The following is a 22,952-nucleotide window of genomic DNA, read 5'->3' as shown; positions in this document are numbered from 1 at the left end:
AACATTTCTTATTATTAATGTTGAAAACAGTCGTGCTGCTTGATACTTTTGAGGAAACCGTGAAACATATTTTAGGATTTTTTTTGATGAATACAAAATAAAAAACAGCATTTGTTTGAAGTATAAATATTTTGTAACAATATACAAGCCTTTACTGTCACTTTTGATCAATTTAATGCATCCTTGCTGAATGAAAGTATTAATTTCTTTCTAAAAACATTTACTGACCACAAACTATAGTAGATAATGATATACAGTGGCCGTAAAAAGTATGTGGACACCTTAAAAATGTATAAATGGCATTTAATTTGATAATAAAACTACAGTAGCTTCACTTTTTTTGACCTCTTTTAGTAAGAACTATACCTTGAATTTGCAGACATTTCCCCCACTTTTTCTGTTCTGATGTTAGAGGGGAAACCTGTGGAATGAAATTTAAACATTGTAAAGTGTTCAGCAGAGCTGAGAGCACTACACTTTTTTTGGCAGATGAAAGCATTATTAAATTAGCCAAAATATTTAATATGCAAACACACAAGGGCTGGGAATGTTTGGATTTCCCGACAGATTTTTTGCAGAATTCTGTGAATGCAGATTCCATGTGGGCCTATGTTTAATCTTAAAGTGATTTTAGTGGATGCATGAAGTCAGATCCCCTCAGGTTCACACAGGTGTCCTGAAAGAGTAACCACAGGTGTAGAGAATCAAACTGTCAACATGATCCACTAACATTTGATAACCAGAAAGTGGTCAAATACTTTTCGACTTTGTTTTGAACAGTTTATGTATTGTTTTACCATTTGAAACTATTTTTTTTTTTTAATATTGTACTTCAAAAGTGTGCTTGTGGTATCTTTCTTTTAAAAAAATTAAATTGGTATTTTATCTAATGCAATAACATTCATAGATATTTAAGTGTCTAAATATGTTTTGTCCTGATTTTGAACAGTTCACTTTTTGTTTTATCATTTTCAACATAAAAAAAACTTAAAAACGTACATATTTTACTTCAAAAGTGTGGTTGTACTATATTTCTTTTTAAAAAACTACATTTTATTTGATATTTAATGTAATGCAATAACATTCATAGATATTTAAGAGTGACTAAAGTTTACATTTTTGTCTTGATTTTGAAGTTTACCCGTTTTATCATTTGCAACTTAATTTTGTTAAAAAAAAATACAAAAATATTTTAGTTCAAATTATGCATACATATATATATATATATATATATATATATATATATATATATATATATATAAATATAAAGGTATTCATATTGTACATTATAATGCATTATAATATTTAAAGATTCCATGTTACATCTAAAATTGGTTGTTTGTCATGTGTTTTAGTGTATTATACTTTCTATAGGTGTAACTTAATTATTATAATGTATTATAACTGTGGTTACAATACATTACAATGTTCATTACAAGACATAATGTATTAGTTACTCTAAAAAAGTCATTAATTACTAGTTACTAATTACATCTTCAATAGTGTAATTAGATTACTGTACAAATAACTCTCTCCAAAAAGTATTTAATTACTTATTACTAATTACTTTCTAAGTCCTAATTCAACCTCGACGAGTTAATAAATGACATGAAACGGCTCTTTTAATTCTTTCAAATAAATAATATAAAACTTCATAAATTATTCTGGTCACACTTTAGTTTAGGGTCCATTTCTCACTATTAACTAACTATTAACTATGACTTTTTTCCTCAATAAACTCCTAATTACTGCTTATTAATACTTAGTAAAGTAGTTGTTATTGGGTAGGAATTGGGTAATATTAAGGATGTAGAATATGGTCATGCAGAATAAGGCATTCAAATGTGCCAATATCCCATTAATATTCAAGCTAATAACCAACTAGTTAATAGTGAGAATTGGACTCTAAACTAAAGTGTTACCATTATTCTTATTAACTCACCAAAGTATTTAAAGTGAGAAGGATACATAAAAAAAAAAATTATAATAATCCCTTACTTTACTTATAAAAAGGGAAAAGTAATGAAATTACAGTAACTAATTACTTAGTAACTGATTATAAATACTTTTATAATACATTAAATATGTTATAAAGGCTTTAGGTAAAGTTTTACCAACAGTTTACCTTTTGTCTTTATGAAATGTTTTGGATAAAGTATGCTTGTGCTGACTTTCTTTCAGATAAATGATACTTGTGGTGTGATATTTTGCATTTATTGAAATGATATTCATACATTTGTAGGCCTGACTCAAGTGTCAAATACTTTTTGGGGCCACTGTATAAGCAAACTGATGAGATTAAGAACAGAAATGTCATTCAAACCCTACACATCCAAACCCTTCACTCCATCTGAGCTCTTGGTTTTGGCTCCCCGAGGTGTGCGGCGCGAGAACACCCCGTCTCCCCCTCAAATTATAACGTAACCTCCACCTTGTGCTTTTGTGCAGAAGGAACGCTCCTCCATGTAAAGCCCTTTTCACAGCTCCCGCTGAAGCCGGAGAGGGAGGGAAGAACCTGGCTGTGGTCTGGCCTTTGGCACTGAACATTTCTGGGCTCTTGTCACGAAAGGTTAAGCTCCTCTGCTCCTTTGTGAAGGCTGCCATTCAAGCGCCGGGGCTTTCTGGCGAGACGCCCTCCCGATAGCGCTCTGTTAACACACTCGTTCGCACATTCACACCCACGCTAACACGCACGGCTCGAATCCGCGCTCGCATTAGCGCTACCACAACAAAGTATTTACTCAAAACTTGCACAAACGCACTTCACACGCTCTCTATCGCGCACACACACGCTCTCACACACACCTGCACCTGGACAGTGAATGAGGCAGTGGCAGGAAGCCAGGCTAGCAGTTGTGTGTAATTACTGCGCATTTCTTCTCCCCTTCCCTTTCTCCTCTGTTTCCCATCCACGCCATTTATCCGCTCAGCTTAACCAGTCATTAACCTGGCCTTAATCGCACCATCCCACACCTCTCCATTTATTCTTTCACACACGGCCCACACCCAACCATCGCGGCATTGTCTGGCCTGACGGATCGGGCCTGTCCCTCGGTCCTCCGGTTGGATTTCATGCGAGAGGATCGTGTTTGTGTGCTTATCGGCCCATCGCGGGCTTTGTCGTCCTGTCAGAAAGATGGAAGGAAGAGCATCGGGTTAAATATACACCGTTTTGCTTCCACCCAAGTGCCTTTAGTGGGGCCACAGGTGACTATCATGATACGTCAGCGAATATACGCTTGGTTCTGCACAGGAAGTGGCAGTTTTCTTCCCTCCACTATAATATAATATAAATGTCTGTGAAGACCTTTGAAGCCCTCTTACTCAACATGATATGAAGCCCTCTTGAGATCCCAGTCGTATTGATCAACTGCTGTTTGGCCGATTCATATCTGTGGCTATCAGCCAACTGTGGATGTGGTCTGGATGTTATACAGTCCAGTGTTGAGGAGCAGCTAACTATAATTTGTGACGTTACACATAACTTGTTTCAATAGCGTGAAACAAGTTCCCTGCACAGAAGTCCATTCACTGCATTTGGCGTCTTTTTTGTTTGAATTATCATGTTTTCGACTTCTTTAAAGGGTTAGTTCACCCAAAAATGAAAATAATGTCATTAATTATTCACCCTCATGTCGTTTCACACCCGTAAGACCTTCGTTCATCTTCGGAACACAAATTAAGATATTTTTGATAAAATCCGATGGCTCAGTGAGACCTGCATCGCCAGCAATAAGACTCCCTTTTTCAATGCCCAGAAAGCTAATAAAGACATATTTAAAACAGTTCATGTGACTACATTGGTTCAACCTTAATGTTATGAAGTGACGAGAATACTTTTTGTGCGGCAAAAGTAACAAAATAGTGACTTTATTCATCAATATCTAGTGATTGGCGATTTCAAAACACTGCTTCATGAAGCTTCGAAGCTTTACGAATCTTTTGTTTTAAATCAGTGGTTCGGAGCACCAAAGTCACGTGATTTCAGTAAACAATTCTTCATTATGTGTTTTGAAACTTCAGTAGTTCACGTGACTTTGGCAGTTTGATACGCGCTCTGAACCACTGATTTGAAACAAAAGATTCGTAAAGCTTCGAAGCTTCATGAAGCAGTGTTTTGAAATCGTCCATCACTAGATATTGTTGAATAAAGTCGCTATTTTGTTTTTTTGGCGCACAAAAAATATTCTTGTCGCTTTATATTATTAAAGTTGAATCACTGCAGTCACACGAACTGTTTCAAATATGTCTTTAGTAGCTTTTTGGGCATTGAAAAAGGGAGTCTTATTGCTGGCGATGCAGGCCTCACTGAGCCATCGGATTTTATCAAAAATATCTTAATTTTTTGTTCTGAAGATGAACGAAGGTCTTACGAGTGTAGAACAACATGAGGGTGAGTAATAAATGACCTTATTTTCATTTTTAGGTGAACTAACCCTTTAAATAGGTACTTTCTAGTTTTAGTCATTGTATTCAGTGTAAATGTATCTGTTCAATTCTGTTGAAAAAAACAATTTAAAATTGTAATTAAAAAACTCACCTGTTTTCTATTTGAATATATTTTAAAATGTAATTTATTCCTGTGATTTCAAAGCTGAATTTTCAGCATCATTACTCCAGTCTTCAGTGTCACATGATCCTTCAGAAATCATTCTAATATGCTGATTTTCTGCTTGAGAAACATTTCTTATAATTGAGGTTGAAAACTGCTTTGTATTTTTATGGAAACCGTGATTACTTTTTCTCCGAATTTTTTTTTATACCTATTTTCAAATTATGAGTAGCTTGTAGATTGGGAAGCCACAGTTTTAAAGTAGTTTCTGCACACTGGTTCTGTCACATCATTGGACCTTCATTCTGTCATTATGACCAACACACAAACTCACAGGAAGAGAGGCCTGACAAGAACAGGAGGTTGATGATCAGGTGTCTCTTTGCGCTGTAATAAAAGGGGTTTTCCAGCGTTCAAGCCCTCGAGCTACATCAGCCCTTGAGTCATGGGAGGGAAATGTGTCAAAGCAATTACAGCACTATTAGAACATTTTTGTCCTGTTTTAACAGCCTCAGTGTGAATAGAAATGTTTTTCCACAGGTAAAAGGATTGCTTTTAACGGGGTATAAGTGTCGTAGGTGCTTTTTGCTACTTTTTTTTTAATAAGTTTACATGTGTTTTTTTTTTCCTTAAAGCATTTGCTCATAAATATCCTCCTCAGGCGAAGATGGTGGTGGCTGTCAATGTGTTGCTATTCGTGTTTGATCTTGGTGTTGGATTTGCTCATCGTTTCATACAAAGAAAATAATGGTTAATTTAAAGGTGTACTAAGTAATTTTTGTTCATTTAGCTGTACGACTGTCCGATACGACTTCATACTAGCACAATTTAGTTATCAGTGCCATTGCAGAAATACCAGCTTGTATTTATTATTAATAATAGTAATCATCTTCATCATATTAATATTTGTAGAGTCTCTTTACAAGAAAAGAATAACCCGTAATGGCCAGTTCACACCAAGTAAAACATAACTATAAGAATAACTATATTAGCATCCACAACAACTGACGATAACAATCTGTTCATTGATTCAGAAGTGAATGAAATCTGCCTCTTTAAATGCTAGAACTCTTTAAAATCGGGTGGATTCTCTGAAAGTGATTCCAATAAAATTGTTTCTGTGTCATTATCGTTATAGTTGTTGTGTGGACTTTACTATTCTTAACTTTATAGCTAGTTATATTTATTGTTCTTTGTGTAAACAGGCCATAAATCATAAAACTTCAAGTAATAAAGGAGCTGACACAAATAAATTGACAAAATACACACACAAACAGGGTGCAATAAGAAATAAGGTATTGAAGTGAAAAGAAAAACCTGGTCATGTGATCTCAAAATGGCCGCCACCATGAGGGGGACCTACCCTTATGTAGGATAAAACAGCTTTTACTTGGCCACTGATCTGACTGATGTTTTAAACATTTGTCAAAAATATTATACATTTCTTTAGGTGTAAAACATTTCACTTAGTGCACCTTTATGAAATTAAAAGTTTGAAAAATCAAAACTTCTCAAAATTCATCAGCATGTTTTCTGGTCAAATTTGCTTTGAATCAACAAAAATCAAATGAAGACTCAGAATGAATAGTTCTGATGAGCATATTGACTTTTGATCCATCACTCTCAACAGAAACCTGGTATGGATCTAGCAGATACCTACATCACCTTTGTACGGCAGAACCAGGACATTCTGCGAGACCGTGTGAATGACGAGGTGTACACAGAGAAAATCTTTGATGTGAGTTCCTGGCACATTACAAATGAGATTCAGTTTCACCAGCTGCATTAAGCCCAAGGTATACTTCGTTCGCGTATGCGCACAGTCGAACGCACAGCCTTGCAAAGTATACTTCATTTGACTTGTACACATGCGTAATTTCAAGCAATCTCTCGCCACGAGGTTACAACCCATGTAAATATCTTTGTATTCTTTCATGCTAGAGTTGTACTTTCTAACCTCTTTGCTCAATCTCTTTTCTGTGTAGGCCTTCATTGTCCCTGTAGCTTGCATGCGTTCCGGTCTGTTCTGTTTATGCAGGTTTTCTTTGACTACCTTGTGAATCGACGCCCCCAGGGCACGGTTGCCACCTTGTGGATAAAATAATTAATGCTAAATAAAGTAAATGCGCATGTGCGACCTGCATGTACACAGTATGTGCGGTTAAAAAATCCGGTGGTGCGCGTATGCTTCTGATGACGAAATTTGCATCACGTGCACTGTACGCTGACCCTCGCGTACACGTAAAAGTGAAGTATACTTAGGGCTTAAGACGAACTAGCTACAGAAATGTTTCGTAATAGGTTTAAAGAGCAACACAAATCTAGCAGAATTACTTCAGCCTCTTTGTTTTTAGGTGTGCCATTGCATGTGAATGAATGTTCCAAAAGCTAATCCTTTTTTAAACCGTCTCAGTTCTATTCCAACCGCGTTCCTTCAACATCTCCTCAGCTGTGGGTATTGTAAAGCCGAGGCAGAGGGAGGTGAGAAGGGGTGGGGAAAGTTTTTGTTGCAAGAGGCAATGAGGCCTCACCAAGAGCACTCATCAGCCCACTGTGACCACTTCCAGTGCCTGAGCACTCACCCAGGGCTCCTGTTGACCCGTTTACTCTCAAACAACGTCGAGAGAGAGGTAGAAGGCGCAAACGCGTACCTCTCAGTCCTTAATTTTGTTTAGAACACACTGCTCATCCTTCCAAGCCGCTTTGAGGCGGCAGATCTATAGAAAGACACAAACACTCAAGAAAAGTACACACAACACTCCCGCCCCTATAAATGCCGAGCAGATTGCCTTCGAAAACTTTCTATTCCGAGCCAGATTGGAAAGATGCAGTGTTTGATGTCTTCTCTTGATTTATTAGACCTTTGCCGAGGCCGCCGATGGAGGCAGGCGGGTGGGATGGAGGTGCCCTGCACACCAGCAGCCACTAATGTGTGTCACACGCGCACAGTCATGCACCAGGAGCGAGCCGAGAGAAGGGTCGCCGTGTGTCACTGCAGAAACTTCCTCATCAAGCAAGTGTGTGCGGTGCATCTCGAAACATCAAGTCTTACGAATCCGTCAGTCTGTTTCAAAACATCTAATTCAAATCTCTGGATGGATAAAATATCAGCCGTGAATATATTTTAAAGGGATAGTTCACCCAAAAATGATCCCATGATTTACTCACCCTCAAGCCATCCTATCTTCTTTCAGACGAACACTATCAGAGTTATATTAATGTCCTGGCTCTACCAAGCTTTATAATGGTTGTGAAGACAAAAAAATGCATCCATCCATCCATCATAAAAATAATCCATACAGCTCCAGGGGGTTAATAAAGGCCTTCTGAAGTGAAGCGATTGGATTTTGTAAGAAAACTATCCATATTTAAAACTTTTATCAACTATAATAACTAGTTTCCGGCAGATGGACATACGCATCGATTTGCGGTGGAAGAGTAACGTCTGACCTGACGCATTCGTAACGACGATTGTGGAAGCGCAGAGGATAGAGCAAAACAAAACACCGGTCACGAATTAGAAGTTTAAAACGGGAAATTTTAAAGAGAAATGTCAGAGGATTTCGATATATTGAGTTTGTTGCACAGCCATATTTGTTTGAACCGCGAGCGCCGTCTAAAGCTTACAATCACGTCACGGGTTACTTGTGTGGCGCTAGTCGACTTGTGCAGTATATGTACGGTCGTCTGCCGGAAGCTACTTATTTTAGATTATAAAGTTTCAAATATGTGTATTTTTCTTACAAAAACCCATGGCTTCGCTTAAGAAGGCCTTTATTATCCCCCTGGAGCCGTATGGATTATTTTTATGATGGATTTATGATGGAATGCATTTTTGGGGGCTTCAAAACACGCCCCCCATTCACTACCATTATAAAGCTTGGTAGAGCCAGGATATTTTTAAATATCTCAGATTGTGTTCGTCTGAAAGAAGAAAGTCATGTACAGCTAGGATGGCTTGAGGGTGAGTAAATCATGGGATCATTTTCATTTTTGGCTGAACTATCCCTTTAACGCTTCTCCTTAAGGACGAGCCGCTGTACATCAAGCCGCCAATTGTCGTGTTGTGGAGATGCTTGAGGAAATAGGAAAATCAGTCGCCGCATGCCCTTGCAGTCTGTTTGTCCGGGGCGCTAAATCACTGTGATTAGCGGAGCGATGAGGTTTGCACGGCAAGGGGCCACAGCCCTCAGCCTGGTCACAGGTGCGGAGGCCACCCTCCTCTGCCTCCATAATGAACCAGACAAGTGGACACTTAAGCGTGTGATTACTGACACATGGGATGGTGATTCGTCTGATATGAAGAAATGCGTCGCCATTCTTTCACCTCCAACAATTAGGGCACAGTCATCTGTTTCCCAACTAGCCTAAGTGCTTCAATTAAGTGGCGTCTCATCTTTCCATTTTGCCCATTTTCCGTTAACGGCAGGAGCGGACTTTGCTGATTACTTGTGCTCCGTTTGGATTCATTTATGCTCCCGTCACAAATTTGAAAGCGTTAAAGCAAAGCCTGACAGTAAATTACATGGAATAAACGGGAAGCTCTATGAAAACAGGCCTAAGTGATATATTTCACAAACAAACAGTTGATGCTGTGGTCTTATATGACACCGTCTTGCTTGTGCGTGTATTCAAACGAATGCGTAAAATCATATTCTGAGCTCCTAGATAAGCAAATCTCAGTCTTTTTAAATTTTCGTTGATGTGAGCTAATGGTTTACGAAATGAAATTAGTGGGCTGAATGCCAACATGAGCTGGTGTCAGAGGGTCCTCGCTCAAAACCGATTCACCGTCGGAACGCCGTTGATTAAAGAACCTGCTTCTTTCATAGAAAAGTCTGCCTTCTGAACCGCTAATTATATAAGGTGTCCTCACGTAAAATTAAATGTGAACTAAAGGTGTTTAGAGTGCAAGGTGACCCCTTCACACACGGATTCATGCGTTAGCCCCGTAATTAGTAGGTTTGGTATCTTTAGGTGTGTTATTAAGTGCGAACGTGACCTCATGATACTTGGGGCATGAGAAGATACTTGCAGGAAGTTCAGTAATGAGCAATGAAGTAGCGATTCTTAATGAATATTAAATACTTTAATACACTGAACTGGTAATCTGCGGTTTCTTGCAGGTCATTTACTGTATCTGAAGCTTGAGGTGTAATAAAAATGATTTTTGAGGACTGCAAAATTCAGTCCGTATAGATGTAAAAGAAAATTTCAAGGCTCAATCAAACGAGAAAAACACATAAAGGGAACTTTTGACATTTACCAAAAGCAGCTTTTTCTTTCACGCCCCATGTAGGTCACGTCTTTTTATTTGCTTAAAGGGCTGAGGATTTTTTGCATTGCATTTATGTCCCCTTCAAGGTTTATCTGTCTCTTTCTCACATGCACAGCAATGGTACAACTCTTTCATGAAGGCGGTGTGCGTCTGGCTGACGGACAGACTCGACCAGCAGCTGCATGTTTACCAACTCAAAACTCTCATCAAGATTGTCAAGGTAAAAAAAGAATGCAGTCTGAAGAAGTTTTTGTTGGAAAGTCTGTTGATGCTAATTGACCATGACACTAGTGCCGTTTCAGGCGAATCTTGATGCACAAGAAGTCAAAAAATTAAATCAATATGTCCTTAAACTATTTCATTGCCCTCCATGCTTGTTTCGTCTCTTTTTGTCGTTCAGAAGTCGTACCGTGACTTCAGGCTGCAGGGCGTGTTGGACGGCACGTTGAACAACAAGAGCTACGAGACCGTTTACAACCGGCTCACTATCGAGGAAGCCACGGCAGCCGTGTCGGCCGCGGACGGCCTGCAGGGCATCACCATGAGGGACAGCGATGAAGAGGAGGGTTAACATCCCACCTGTGTGGATGGGCATAAACTCGATACGAAGAGGTCGGATTCCAGCTCTCCTGATTGGAGCTCGCGCTTCATGCTCCCCAGCCAGTGCTACACTGCCCTCTTGTCTAAGCCGATGTCACCATGCTTGTGTAAAACACTCATTGGCCACTTACAGACAGCTAAAGTGTCTCTGTCGTTCTGTATTTGATGTGCAGTGATGCAGTGGCTCGTCGCACGGCAAGCTCGAATAGCACAAATTTTACACACAAAGGACCAGCCGATGATTTGTAAGTGTATCGTAGACATGGCGTACCAAAGTGAAAGCTAGAAATACAGAGCGTGAGGGAAGTAGTGTCTGCTTATGTGCTTTTTTCTTTTTGCATCAGCTTGGGATCCTCAGGCCAAAGCTCCAGATATGGTGGATGAAATGCTAGTTGTTCACTGTATATTTCAATGAAGTCGTGACAATGTTCCACTCAATAGCTATGAGTTCACATTCAGATTTTTCTGTAGAAGTAACCGTTGAGTATGTCATGTATAGTATGCTGTCAATGTCCAACTATGTTTCAGATGAAAGAAAATGTCACTGGATTTTAACAAGAGCTGTATATTTCTATTGTCTTTGTGCACCTGAGATTGCGCAGGTGTCTTAAGTGTTACAATTAAAGTGTTTTTAATGTCACTTTCTGGTCTTGTTTTATGTTATGCATGAAATTATGTGAGTAGCATATAAATAAAAACGTGTAACAAGGGTTAAATAAAAATAAAAACCCTTTTGAACAACATTGGACATTAAAAAAAAACAGATGTGTATTCTTTTTATATCTTCATTTTTATAAGCATTTATTTTCTAGATTAGATTTCAATTCCAGTAAAGTGGAAACAAAAACTTTAAATACAGTTATAGTTGGTTTATTAGCCAAAGAATAAGCAACACTGTTAAAATATTTCTTAATACCTATTATATGTTGTTCTGAAGTATTCAGCTTTGTTATTTTAGGTTTCGTTTCTGTCACTAATAAAACTGATGGCAATTGTTGGCCTAGTTATCAAACCCGCTCAGTTTTCTGCATGTCCTTTTCATTACCACTTTAAATGACCTTCGTCTTCATTGTATATTATATTAAACAAACAAATCTAAAAGAAATGGAATTTTATTCATAGAAACACACTTCTGGAATTGCGTAGCCTATATACAATAGCGGCATGCCCATTATTTCTAGACGTTTTACACTAAAGAAAAATAATAATATCGTAGGAAGGAGTTCAAATCATTTTAAATTATAAATTAACAAAGTAAAACGTCGAATAAAATATAAAAATAGACTGTGAAAGGTATAACAGGAGACATTTATATGTAACTGTTTACCACCAGGATAATTTAAAAATCATACGTCTATAATTACTTTAGTTTGATAACGTTTCTGGGTTTACTGTGATAATTTCGATTAAGCTATCTAGTCTACCAGAGACATTGAAGAAATTGTATATATTTTTTGCATATGAGGTTAAAAAAAATGTCAAGGCTTCAGTGTCAGATAAATAGCGATTGTGAGATAATCGCTGTCATCGAATCATAAATCATGCATCTTATACTGAAATATGCTTGTAACGGAATTAAATGCACGATACTTATTTATCAAGTCATATCAGATAACTAGCCTAGCCTAATAATTGAACCGTTAAAATATTAAAACTCTCAAAATGAGCTAATTATTTATCATATTCAGAATACTTTCTGACTGAGCGTTTAATATGGGCGTTGAAAAAACATGACAAGCAAACATTGAGCAAAAAGAAACAAATATTAAGATGCATTTGTGCCGTGATATCATTACACATGATTTCTTTCTCTCGTTTTGCCTTCGCCCAGCTGAAGAAATCTGAGGAGCGGCATATGACAACAGTGAGGCGACTGCTTATTATGTGAAAAAGCTCAAAATTGCAGGTTATTTGACACCCATCTGCTTCCAATTGAACAGCAGTCAAAATTAGCAATGTTCTAAAGTCGCCCTGAAAACACAAACATTATCATTTTAGCGTATTTATCTTGTTGAGCATTAGCATTGTAAAACAAAAACGATATTAGCCTACCCAAGTATGTATATTTAATAATAAATAATAAACATAAGAATATTTTAAAAGCACGATATGTCATCGACGCACCCATTTCGCCATATATGTTACCTTTTAAACAGAATAATCCTTGACGACAAAATGTCTTCGCATCGAATCAGTGTCAACTGTATTTCACACCGAGCTGCCACTTTTCATTTCTGCTTTTGCTCGCGGAGTGACTGTATACGCGCGCGACTCTCTCACTCTCTCATGGCATGATCTCAGCTCCTTGGAGGCGTTTTTGCTGTTAATACCTCTCGTTTGGCGCACAATTCCCAGATGAATGTCCTCACGAGTTTGCGCTGGGAAACGAAGGTCGTCTGATGCGAAAAATGGCTTTTCCATTATCTTTTTTTTGTGTGTGTGTGCGTGAGGTGGCGCGTGAAGGAAAAACCATGGAGTGGTCGCGTGAAGTTTCACTAATGGCATGCGAACGCATTATAAATAATTATAATAATTATTTTATTACATTTCACTTTATATGTAGATACACATAATTGGGGAAAATCGGTGAATTCATAATAGGCTAAATCAGATAACAGGTGCTGTTAATCGACTGGAGACTGGGGAGTAGCTATAACACAGGGTGAACTGTATAACACCAACAGTTTAACCAATTAAAAATGAACGACAGGGGGTAAAATTACGATCATACATGACCAACAGCCCCCTGAGGTGACATTATAAGACTTTGTATAAAAATAGAAATGAACAGGGCTACATTTGCCTGCATTTAAAATTGCCTGCATTTAAAACACATTATTTGCCTATATGTATTTGTTCTTTTTTATTTACTTTTTCGAATTAAGATTCGAAATATGTATTTTCCATTTTAAATGAAAATGTTTTTAACAAGTTAATTCGATCCTACTACATTCGTGCACACATATTTTTAGTGTTATGGTTTAATTTACATAGTTTATAGGGAAAAGTTCAGTTGTAGATGTCTAAACTAATTTGCGGCAGGTAAATATGAGAGTATTACAACGAAAAAACACGGCGTTACAGACGTTTAAATAAAATTTCTAAATCCAAAATTTGTGTAATGTCCATAATGTCTTAATTTGTGTTCGCTTTTATGCTAGTTCACTCAAAAAGCAGCCCTAAATAACTCCTAAATAAAGTATGCTGTTATCAAAATCGCCCTCCAGTCCAACCCAAAAAGAAAAAAAGCGGTTTCAAAGTTTTCATATGTCAAATGTTGACAAACATGATGCATGCGCGCGCCTGTCATCGTGCGCGAGGTACAATGATGTCACAGCGAGGCGCGAGGAGACCGGAGATTCGCCCAGCGCTTTACAGTGCTAATAAAGAGCACCTTCTTGAGTTAGTCACCCACAGCAGTGTGTAGGACAAGTGCAGGGAGAGAGAAAAAAGCCGCTCTAGTGATTGATATAACTAAATCGAGCATCTGGGCTGCTTTACGTGTCTTTGACGTGCGCGCGTGGTGAGCCCTGAGTTGAGCTATTGACAAAACACTCTTTATTGAGCAATCCGGGGCGGACATAAGTGCTGATTGTCCGCAATTGACAAGCAGCGGAGAAGCCAGGGGGCCTTTGCGCTTGATGATGTCTTTTCTTGCGGGTCACTGAGAGGAATCAAACTTATCTACAAAAGGAGGACACAGGTACAGGTGCTGCGCTCGAGTCATGGACAGCGCGCTGTACCACTCAGCGGGAATATTCGGCGCCCCTTCGGCTCCGACTGGAGGAAGCATGATCGCGAGCTCCAAACCTCTCGCTTTTTCGATCGAAAGGATTATGGCCAGGACGCCCGAACCAAAGTCGATACCGTTCCCGAACTTGTTCCACGCTCCCGTGGGGAAACCGGAGCCCAAGCAGTCTCCCGCCCCGCTGCACTGCATGATCCCCATCATGCCGCTCGCCTGCGAGCCGCCTCACAAACTTCACATTAATGGATTAGACCACCCTGACGCTTTTTCGCACAACGCGAACGAGTTGCTGAGCATCGGTTTGAATTATAAGAACGAGCAGCAAGACGCGACCCCGGCCATCGGACAGTACAAACTCTTCCGGCCGCGCGTGGTCAACCAGTCGTCGTTCCACGCGATGGGCGCCGCCGTCTGTTACCTGAACTGCGGGGAAAGCGCGTGTCCGCCTCACGCGGGTCTGGTGAACCTGCATCCCATGGCGTCGTACCTCCTCAACACGCCACTGCACGCGCGCCAGAAGAGCCTGTTTTCCTCGGAGAAGAGCAAACCGGGCGCCGCTGCGGACAGGTGTCCTCCTGGCTTGTCTTTTAAAGAGCTTTCTCACTCTCACCTGCACCATTACATGAAGGAGAGCGCGCACATCTTGTCGGAGAAGTTGTTCAAGAACTCCGCGGCCAAATTAAACAGCGGGTCTCCTCAAACCAAACCAAAGGTGTTCACCTGTGAAGTTTGTGGCAAGGTGAGACGAGCGAGATCGATCTTATGTTTTAGTTTAGCCTATACATGTCCCCCCTTTTTAATACAGTTTGTAATTTTCAGGTGTTCAACGCGCACTATAATTTAACGCGTCACATGCCGGTTCACACTGGCGCCAGACCGTTCGTGTGCAAAGTGTGCGGCAAAGGGTTCAGACAAGCGAGCACTCTGTGTCGCCATAAAATCATCCACACTCAGGTAATTATTCACATGATTATACAAATGAATATTTAAATCACATTACTATTAACCCCACTCTAAAAAAATTCTGGGTTGTTCCAATCCATGTTTGAGTCAAATATAGAGAAGAAACACAACCGTTGGGTTTAAATTTTTAACCGTTGGGTTTTAAAATTTTAAACCAACGGTTGACCCAAACATGAGTTGAAACAAAACAGCATTTTTTTAGAGTGTACTAAATTACAATTTCTGATATTTTATTGGTAAATAGTCCTATGAAATAAATATTTCGGTATTAACATAGGCCTATATATATATAATAAACAGAAAAATGTACAAATGAATTTACAAATTACGTATCATGCCGTTTCCATGTAAAAAAAAAAAAAATATCATGGAATAAAAGGAGGCATGCTATATTTTCTGTCTCTCAGAAGATTTCTCTTTTAAGAAGTTTTTTTAATTTTTTTACGAGATAATTTTTTATCTATAAAAGTTAAAATAATGATATAGCTTAATGAATAATTGAAAACAAAAATAAGCAAAGCATATCATTATTATTATAAATAATAATATAATAATGAATAATAATGTTAACGTATTTAAAAAAAAAAATCAGACTCATTTCCGTTTATAAGTATTGTAATTGTAATATTCCAGTTTATCAGCCAAATTTAGGCCTACATGCTAATATGTCAGGTAAAATATTTGACTTTTTTTTTAAAATCAATTTTCCTCCGTTTGCAGGAAAAACCGCATAAATGCAACCAATGTGGCAAAGCTTTCAACCGAAGTTCAACTCTCAACACTCATACACGAATTCACGCCGGATACAAACCCTTCATTTGTGAATTCTGCGGGAAAGGATTTCATCAGAAAGGTATGCGTTCTCAAATGGATTTTGTAATATCTATTTTTGTTATATTTGGTATTTAAAGAAACAACTAGGTAAATAGATAGATAGATAGATAGATAGATAGATAGATAGATAGATAGATAGATAGATAGATATTATTTTCCTGCCATGTTTATTGGGTTTGTCTCCTCACATTCCCGTTTTATTTTCAAGGAAACTACAAGAACCACAAACTGACTCACAGCGGAGAAAAACAGTTCAAGTGCAATATCTGCAACAAAGCCTTCCACCAGGTGTACAACCTCACCTTTCACATGCACACGCACAACGACAAGAAGCCTTTCACCTGTCCGACATGCGGAAAGGGTTTCTGCAGGAACTTTGATCTTAAAAAACACATTAGGAAACTGCACGACATTTCCCCATCAGGATCCCACTCGCCATCGACACCCACCGGCAACATGGAGGGTCAGTAAAATCCCGGGTGAAAATGCTCCGGAAAAAAAAAAAAAATCTATTCGCGCATGCAACGTTTTATTTTTTTAAATGTATTTTTTATCACTATTATTTGTATAATTTTGAGCGACCGTCCTCATTGTTGAAGCTCGTCTGTGAATGGTAGATTATTACATGATTCTTTTTACTCTCAGGGTAACGACAGTCTTATTTATTTGAAACTGCTGTTGTCATTTACTTAAAGAGAGTAATTGAAACCCGTATATGGACATTGATTCTCGTGACCGCTGTGTATTTTAAACTCCATTTTATATGTTTATTATTTATACAGTTCTTTGTATTAGCTATACTGTTTGCCGACTGTAAACGTTTTGTTAAATCAATGTGAATATATATGCAAGGCTTGTTGTATATTTCCAATGACATCTGATCTGTCAAAAAGATTATAAAACGTATGATAAAGGGGTTGGGAATCCAAATAAATAAAACATATCTTATGCTATATATTTTGTTTTGTGTGAATACAGGCACTTTGCGCTTTATTAGAAATAACAGACCATGAGATTATTTCTTGTCAAATAAATACCATTAAGGTCTATGCAATGACAGATATCTCAGGTTAACTAAATAAAATCTAAATGCCATAATCAGTATCATAATTCTGGTACTCTTTATTGGCACTAATAGAATTGCAGCAGCCGATCTCTGTTGACAAGCGTATTTTATGAAGAGAAAATGCTCCCTCTAGTGGACGAAACTAAAATAAAATATTCTCTCTATTTATACTTGTATATAGACCTATATAAACTTACTGTATGATGGAAAATAATGATGGTACAAGTGCTGAGACTCACATCTCACATAGTATTCTGCCAAAATGTTGAAAAACCTCAGAGGAAATTGTCAAATTCAAAAAGATTGTTTGTAAAATTAGTTTATATTTATTGTATTTACTGTTAATGTGTAATAAAAACTTTTATTAGTGAAGATTATAGTACTGGATTAAAAATGCCAATGATTTGATTCAAATCTTTTAATAAATAGATCGAGGCACTGTAAGAATGGGGTGTGGCCCTAAATTACTTCAGCACCACAAGACTGAACAGCTCCCAATATTACTCAAATATTCTCTAAATGCTTAAAAAATTCCCTATTATGTCTGATGTGCGCGAATTGCTAGGCAAAACTCTATTGATATTTTTCTTTGTATTGTTCTTATCCAAGTTTCTGCTATATTCAGCTCAACGCTGAATTAAACGGAACACATTCAAATGAATTCAAACTTGGTTTTGTAGGCTAAATAACTTCAGTTTTGATTTCAGTATTTTAATAGGTTTTTATACAGTAAGACAATTTAAGGAAAGCTTTCGTTGACCTAAAAAGCATTTCTATTAGTTTTTTCTTTGCATACTGAGAATTGTGATTGCTCTTTTCTGTCCTATATATCTTACTATATATATATATATGAAGACTTCAGATGCAAAAGCCTCTATGTGTCGTTTTCATCTAAAATGAGCATTTTTATCAAGCTTGTTTGTTTAGGTTCAGTAATTTCACTTTAATGGCAATTAATAGGTCCTTTTCATCGCCAAGTGAAATTACTGAACCTAAACAAACAAGCTTGATAAAAATGCTCATTTTATAAGAAAATTTCAGATGGCACTTAGAGGCTTTTGCATCTGAAGTCTTCATAAATATATATATATATATATATATATATATATATATATATATATATATATATATATATATATATATATATCCCTTTCATATATAGACACATTTCGTGTTATAGACCAAGTCAATATTCTCGTTCACAGCCGACAGAAAACGAATGAAAAAAAAAAAAATTTACACCGAACCAAAGACTAAAGCTTAAACACTACTGAAAAACCCCAGCTTAAACTAGCCTTAACCTGATTTGTTGGATTTTGCCAAGCTGGTTTCTGGTCGGCAAGATGTTTTCCTCGTTCTGACTAACGCTAGTTGAAGATGGAGGGCAGTTAAAACAAGCTTACGCCTGTTTCACACTGCAAGCGTGAGCGGCGCGTGAGCAGCGCGTGAGCGTAACTGCATCGTCGCTGCAGCTGCAGAGACGCGCGACTACAGGCGTTTGTACAGCGTCACAGCAGCGGCTCCAAGCTACATATAAAGTGAGCATTTCTTTACAGCTATAAATTTGTTTTTATAAGTTGGTCATTTATAAACTTGAGTCTTGAAACTCAGGTTTGATTTGGGTATGCTGCAGCCATATATATATGCTGCATATGGTGTGTGTGTGTGTGTAATAACTAAAATAATGTTTATATATCATATTAGTTTTTATAATACACCATACTTTAACCCAAACTGAATAATTAAAAACAAGTTTAAATGGGTAAATCTTGTATAATTATTTTTGATTCTTAATTTTCTTTTCTGTCATACTCAAATTCTTGTTAAAACACATTAGACATGCTTATTCTGTGCATTTTGAACACTTTTTTTGTATGAAATTATATTTATTTTGTCCATAAAAACTGCTTTCACTTTAATTGAGCGTCAGCAGCGCAGCAAAAAATAGACTCGGCGCCGAAACCCTGCTTCACTGCTGCTTACGCGACGCTCCTGCTGCCTGTGTGAATGCATCCGTTGGTTAACATGCACGCCGAAAAAAACACGCGCTGCTTATAAGCTTGCAGTGTGAACGGCGTTTTTCAGTACTGAAATATGTTTTATTTACTTCAGGAACTTTAAATCTAGTTAACATTAATAGCCTGTTGTTGTTTAAATAGTAACATCGCGGGATATTTTTTTTAACTTGAAGGAAGATAAACCGAAATAACCCCTTTTTACCTCGTCATCGCTCTTTGCTGCTGCCTCAGTATTTGTAGAAGCGCGCGCGAAAGGGGAGGGGCCTGTGTCCTCATAAAGCTGCGACGCGACGTCAAGGGCACGCGAGGAGGCCGATCCTCGTTCTGAGTCGGGATTGGTGGGAACTAATCCAGGGCTCAGATTACTTCACTGAAGCAGAGACGCATTCCAGGCAGAAACAAATATTTGTGCTGTAATCTATACCGCATGGATAGGTCTAGTTAGCGCCACATTATTTGCCTGAAGTCTTGAAACAGCAAACAGGTCAATCCCGTGGCGTTATTCTTCTGCCATTCACGTTTACGCGACACAGTCACCCATAAGAACTGCAGCGACAGTTTATATATAAACCTCCTGTGCAGTTCACTGCACATTAATGTGATTATTCAGCCGGTGCCACGTTGTAGGTCCTAGGAAACTGCTTAAATCTAAGAGTACAGGTAGGTGATGACGCCTGTCAAAACTCAAGCTGTAGTCAGACACTTGTTGCTTATAAGAAGCAGGAAATCAGCCATACGTACTGTAGCAGAGCTGTTTCTCAGTAACTGAATGCATCTGTTTGCCTAATGCTTGTTTTTTCTAGCAGTGGGTAATATATGTTGGTTTCATACTAAATGACGAAAGGACCATTTAAATGGAAAGATTTAGGGTATTTTTCATAAATGTCAGGGTGGGTTAAGTTGTCATATGGTTTATAGGCTATATTTGGGTTTTATTATATCGTTTTATGTTGCTTTCAATAGCCTACTAATTTATTTTAGTAATTATTTGTTTTTTAATAACACTTTTTAAATGCATTTATGTTGCATATATCTGTAAATGGTGTTCTCCCAAAAGCAGATTCCCATATATGTGACCCTGGACCACAAAACCAGTCATAAGGGTCACTTTTTTTTAAATGTATATTTGTATATTATCTGAAAGCTGAATAAATAAGCTGTCCATTGATATATGGTTAGGATAAGACATTATTTGTCTGACATACAACTATTTGAAAATCTGGAATCTGAGGGTGCAAAAAAAAAAAAAAAAAATCTAAATATTGAGAAAATCTCCTTTAAAATTGTCCAAATGAAGTCCTTAGCAATGCATATCCCCTTACAAAAATATATTTTTGATATATTTACGATAGGAAATTTACAAGATATCTTCATGGAACATGATCTTTACTTGATATCCTAATCATTTTTGGCATAAAAGAAAAATCGATAATTTTGACCCATACAATGTATTGTTGGCTATTGCTACAAATATACCTGTGTGACTTATGACTGGTTTTGTGGTCCAGGGTCACAAAGTTTGACAAAAATGCCCCTTAGGCAGTGCAAACCTACATTTCAGGTGCTGCCAGTTTACTGGTGTTTTCATGAAATCATATGACATTTAAAAAAAGGCTTTTATTCACATTAATCATCGCACACATTGGTTGTGGTACGGAAGCTCAAGCATGTTTGCTTGACGTGTGAAAAAACCAGTAAGGTTCATTCTCATGTTGAGCAGCACGTTTGAGCTTGGACAGGAACCAATGAGGTTTGTTCTCGCACATCAAAGCAAATACAGATGAGCTTCTGTTTATGTTCGCTGATCAATGTCAGAAAATTTGCTAAACTGCTTGATTCATATGGATTACTTTTACGATCTCTTTATGAACGTTTTAAAGCGTCAAAGTGGTAGTTGTGTAGACTGTCAATGGAGGGACAGAAAACTCTCAGATTTCATTAAAAAGATCTTTATTTGTGTCACGAAGATGAACGAAAGTCTTACAGGTTATATATTATCCTAACCAATGCATCCAAGTAATTTATTTATTTATTTAGTTTGAGCGTATTTTAAACAATGTGAAAAAAAAATTAAACTTGACTTATAACCTTGGTTCAAATGCAGTCCTCTCCTTTGCAAACCATAGACTGGGTTTCTAGGCTCACTTTAATGTTTTCACTTCTGTCACTCACTATTTTCTCAAGTGTGATTTCTCAGATGTGTGTAGTATTTGTAACCTGTATGTTTTGGAAACTGGTCCAGTCATGCTGCGTCTTGTGAGGAGCCAGGGCAGAGGGTTTAGGGTTTGCATGTGCTGTCAGCGGAGGTCTCATCATCACCAGCAGAATCATAAGAGCGTCATAGCCATCCGGCGCGAGGATGTCAACGTGTGGGAGAGACGTGCGCCCCTGGCACCACGACACGTCAGGGAGATGACAGCGGCTGGACACAAGGTGCTCGTGCAGCCCTCCAACAGACGGGCCATCCATGACAGAGTGAGTCAATGATTCGTTTTCTGTTTATGAAGTAGTTGCCATTTCTTTCACAGGTCATTTTTGTATTGCTTATTATTTATTAGTTTTTGAACGATATATACTGTACATAGCAGAGTGGATGAATACTGTTCATGGAAATGTTTTATTTATATTTTTGTTGATGGAAGTGCATCGTCACTGAAGGTTATCATTTGCACGTGTTTTTATGTCGTCAAGCGCAAGAAGATGCGAAAGAGAACTCAATTAAGTACTTGCATGCTGTTTTTTGTGTGCGAGTCTTCTGAAAGCTCTCAATAATTATTATTAATAATTAATTAATCAATAATTAGTTTTCTGTCTATAAATATATAAAAACAGTTGTTCCCTTGCCTATTAAAACATGTAATATATTAAAGTGTCTTAGGTGTTTCCATGGTTTCTACAAAATAAAACCGGAAACCGAGGGTAACGCGGGTATGACGCAATTGACAGGCGACTCCTCACACGTCCCGGAGCCTTGGTTAAAATTGCAATTTTCTCACGATTTACAAATAGTTGGAAACATTTGGGATATTGTAAGTACTCAAGTGAACAAAATATATAACACCGGCCCAGTGGTTTTTGTCAATTTTACTGCAAAATTTTTATATATTGCACCTTTAAAGGGATAGTTCACCCAAAAATGAAAATTTGATGTTTATCTGCTTACACCCAGGGCATCCAAGATGTAGGTGACTTTGTTTCTTCAGTAGAACACAAATTATGAGTTTTAACTCCAACCGTTGCGGTCTGTCAGTCAAATAATGCTAGTGGATGAGAACTTCTACAATAACAGTAAATAAAACTTGCTTAGACAAGTCCAAATTAAACCCTGCAGCTCGTGACGACACATTGATGTCCTAAAACACGAAAGGATTGGTTTGTACGAGAAACCGAACAGTATTTATATCATTTTTTACCTCTAATACACCACTATGTCCAACGGCATTCATCACTCGATTCGTTTGGTCTGATCGCGCTCTGACAACGGCAGTGATGTCTCGCTCTCATTGAAGTATATGCGCGAGACATCACTGCCGCTGTCAGAGCATGATCAGACCTCACTAAGCGAATGCTGAATGCGGTTGGACATAGTGGTGTATTAGAGGTAGAAAATGATATAAATACTGTTCGGTTTCTCACACAAACCGATCGTTTTGTGTCTTAAGACATCAATGTGTCGTCACGAGCCACAGGGTTTAATTTGGACTTGTCTGTCGTGTTTTATTTACTCTTATAGTCCAAGTTCCCGCTGACTTGCATTATACCACTGACAGACGGCAGCGGTTGCAGTTAAAAATCATCATTTGTGTTCTACTGAAGAAACAAAGACACCTACATCTTGGATGCTCTGGGGGTAAGCAGATAAACATCAAATTTTCATTTTTGGGTGAACTATC

General features: G+C 37.9%; 3 protein-coding genes across 17 annotated transcripts in view; all 3 read left to right on the top strand.

Moving 5' to 3' along the window:
- Positions 1-11,070, top strand: part of cadps2 (Ca++-dependent secretion activator 2) — a 193,350-nt gene extending 182,280 nt beyond the window's left edge. For all 14 annotated transcript variants that reach the window (XM_048159624.1, XM_048159628.1, XM_048159625.1 and 11 more), the window contains 3 exons: positions 6,183-6,290; positions 9,946-10,050; positions 10,231-11,070. In XM_048159624.1, coding sequence (XP_048015581.1) covers positions 6,183-6,290; positions 9,946-10,050; positions 10,231-10,401 — 384 coding nt within the window. In that variant the 3' untranslated portion in view covers positions 10,402-11,070. The remainder of the gene's footprint in view (positions 1-6,182; positions 6,291-9,945; positions 10,051-10,230) is intronic.
- A 2,721-nt stretch (positions 11,071-13,791) lies between these two features.
- On the top strand, positions 13,792-16,928 carry fezf1 (FEZ family zinc finger 1). Its single transcript, XM_048159639.1, has 4 exons — positions 13,792-14,917; positions 14,998-15,132; positions 15,862-15,994; positions 16,184-16,928. Exons 1-4 carry the CDS (start codon positions 14,156-14,158, stop codon positions 16,444-16,446), a joined length of 1,293 nt encoding a protein of 430 aa, XP_048015596.1. The 5' UTR covers positions 13,792-14,155; the 3' UTR covers positions 16,447-16,928.
- A 1,630-nt stretch (positions 16,929-18,558) lies between these two features.
- Positions 18,559-22,952, top strand: part of aass (aminoadipate-semialdehyde synthase) — a 32,094-nt gene continuing 27,700 nt past the window's right edge. Inside the window, exons 1-2 of one of the 2 annotated variants that reach the window (XM_048158337.1) lie at positions 18,559-18,579; positions 21,302-21,534. In XM_048158337.1, coding sequence (XP_048014294.1) covers positions 21,304-21,534 — 231 coding nt within the window. In that variant the 5' untranslated portion in view covers positions 18,559-18,579; positions 21,302-21,303. Of the gene's footprint in view, positions 18,580-19,134; positions 19,720-21,301; positions 21,535-22,952 lie in introns of those variants that run through there. The other variant, XM_048158335.1, reaches the window with a different exon arrangement.

Source organism: Megalobrama amblycephala, linkage group LG15 (assembly GCF_018812025.1).
Source record: "Megalobrama amblycephala isolate DHTTF-2021 linkage group LG15, ASM1881202v1, whole genome shotgun sequence".
NCBI classification, from domain to species: Eukaryota; Metazoa; Chordata; class Actinopteri; order Cypriniformes; family Xenocyprididae; genus Megalobrama; species Megalobrama amblycephala.
This window is presented reverse-complemented; position numbering and strand designations above follow the sequence as displayed.

Bases quoted from the DNA above. Each gene is read 5' to 3' on its own strand.
- fezf1 (XM_048159639.1), top strand. From the start codon at position 14,156: ATGGACAGCGCGCTGTACCACTCAGCGGGAATATTCGGCGCCCCTTCG. The intron at 14,918-14,997 runs GTGAGACGAGCG...TGTAATTTTCAG, and splicing joins CCTGTGAAGTTTGTGGCAAG to GTGTTCAACGCGCACTATAA. The intron at 15,995-16,183 runs GTATGCGTTCTC...TTTATTTTCAAG, and splicing joins GAAAGGATTTCATCAGAAAG to GAAACTACAAGAACCACAAA.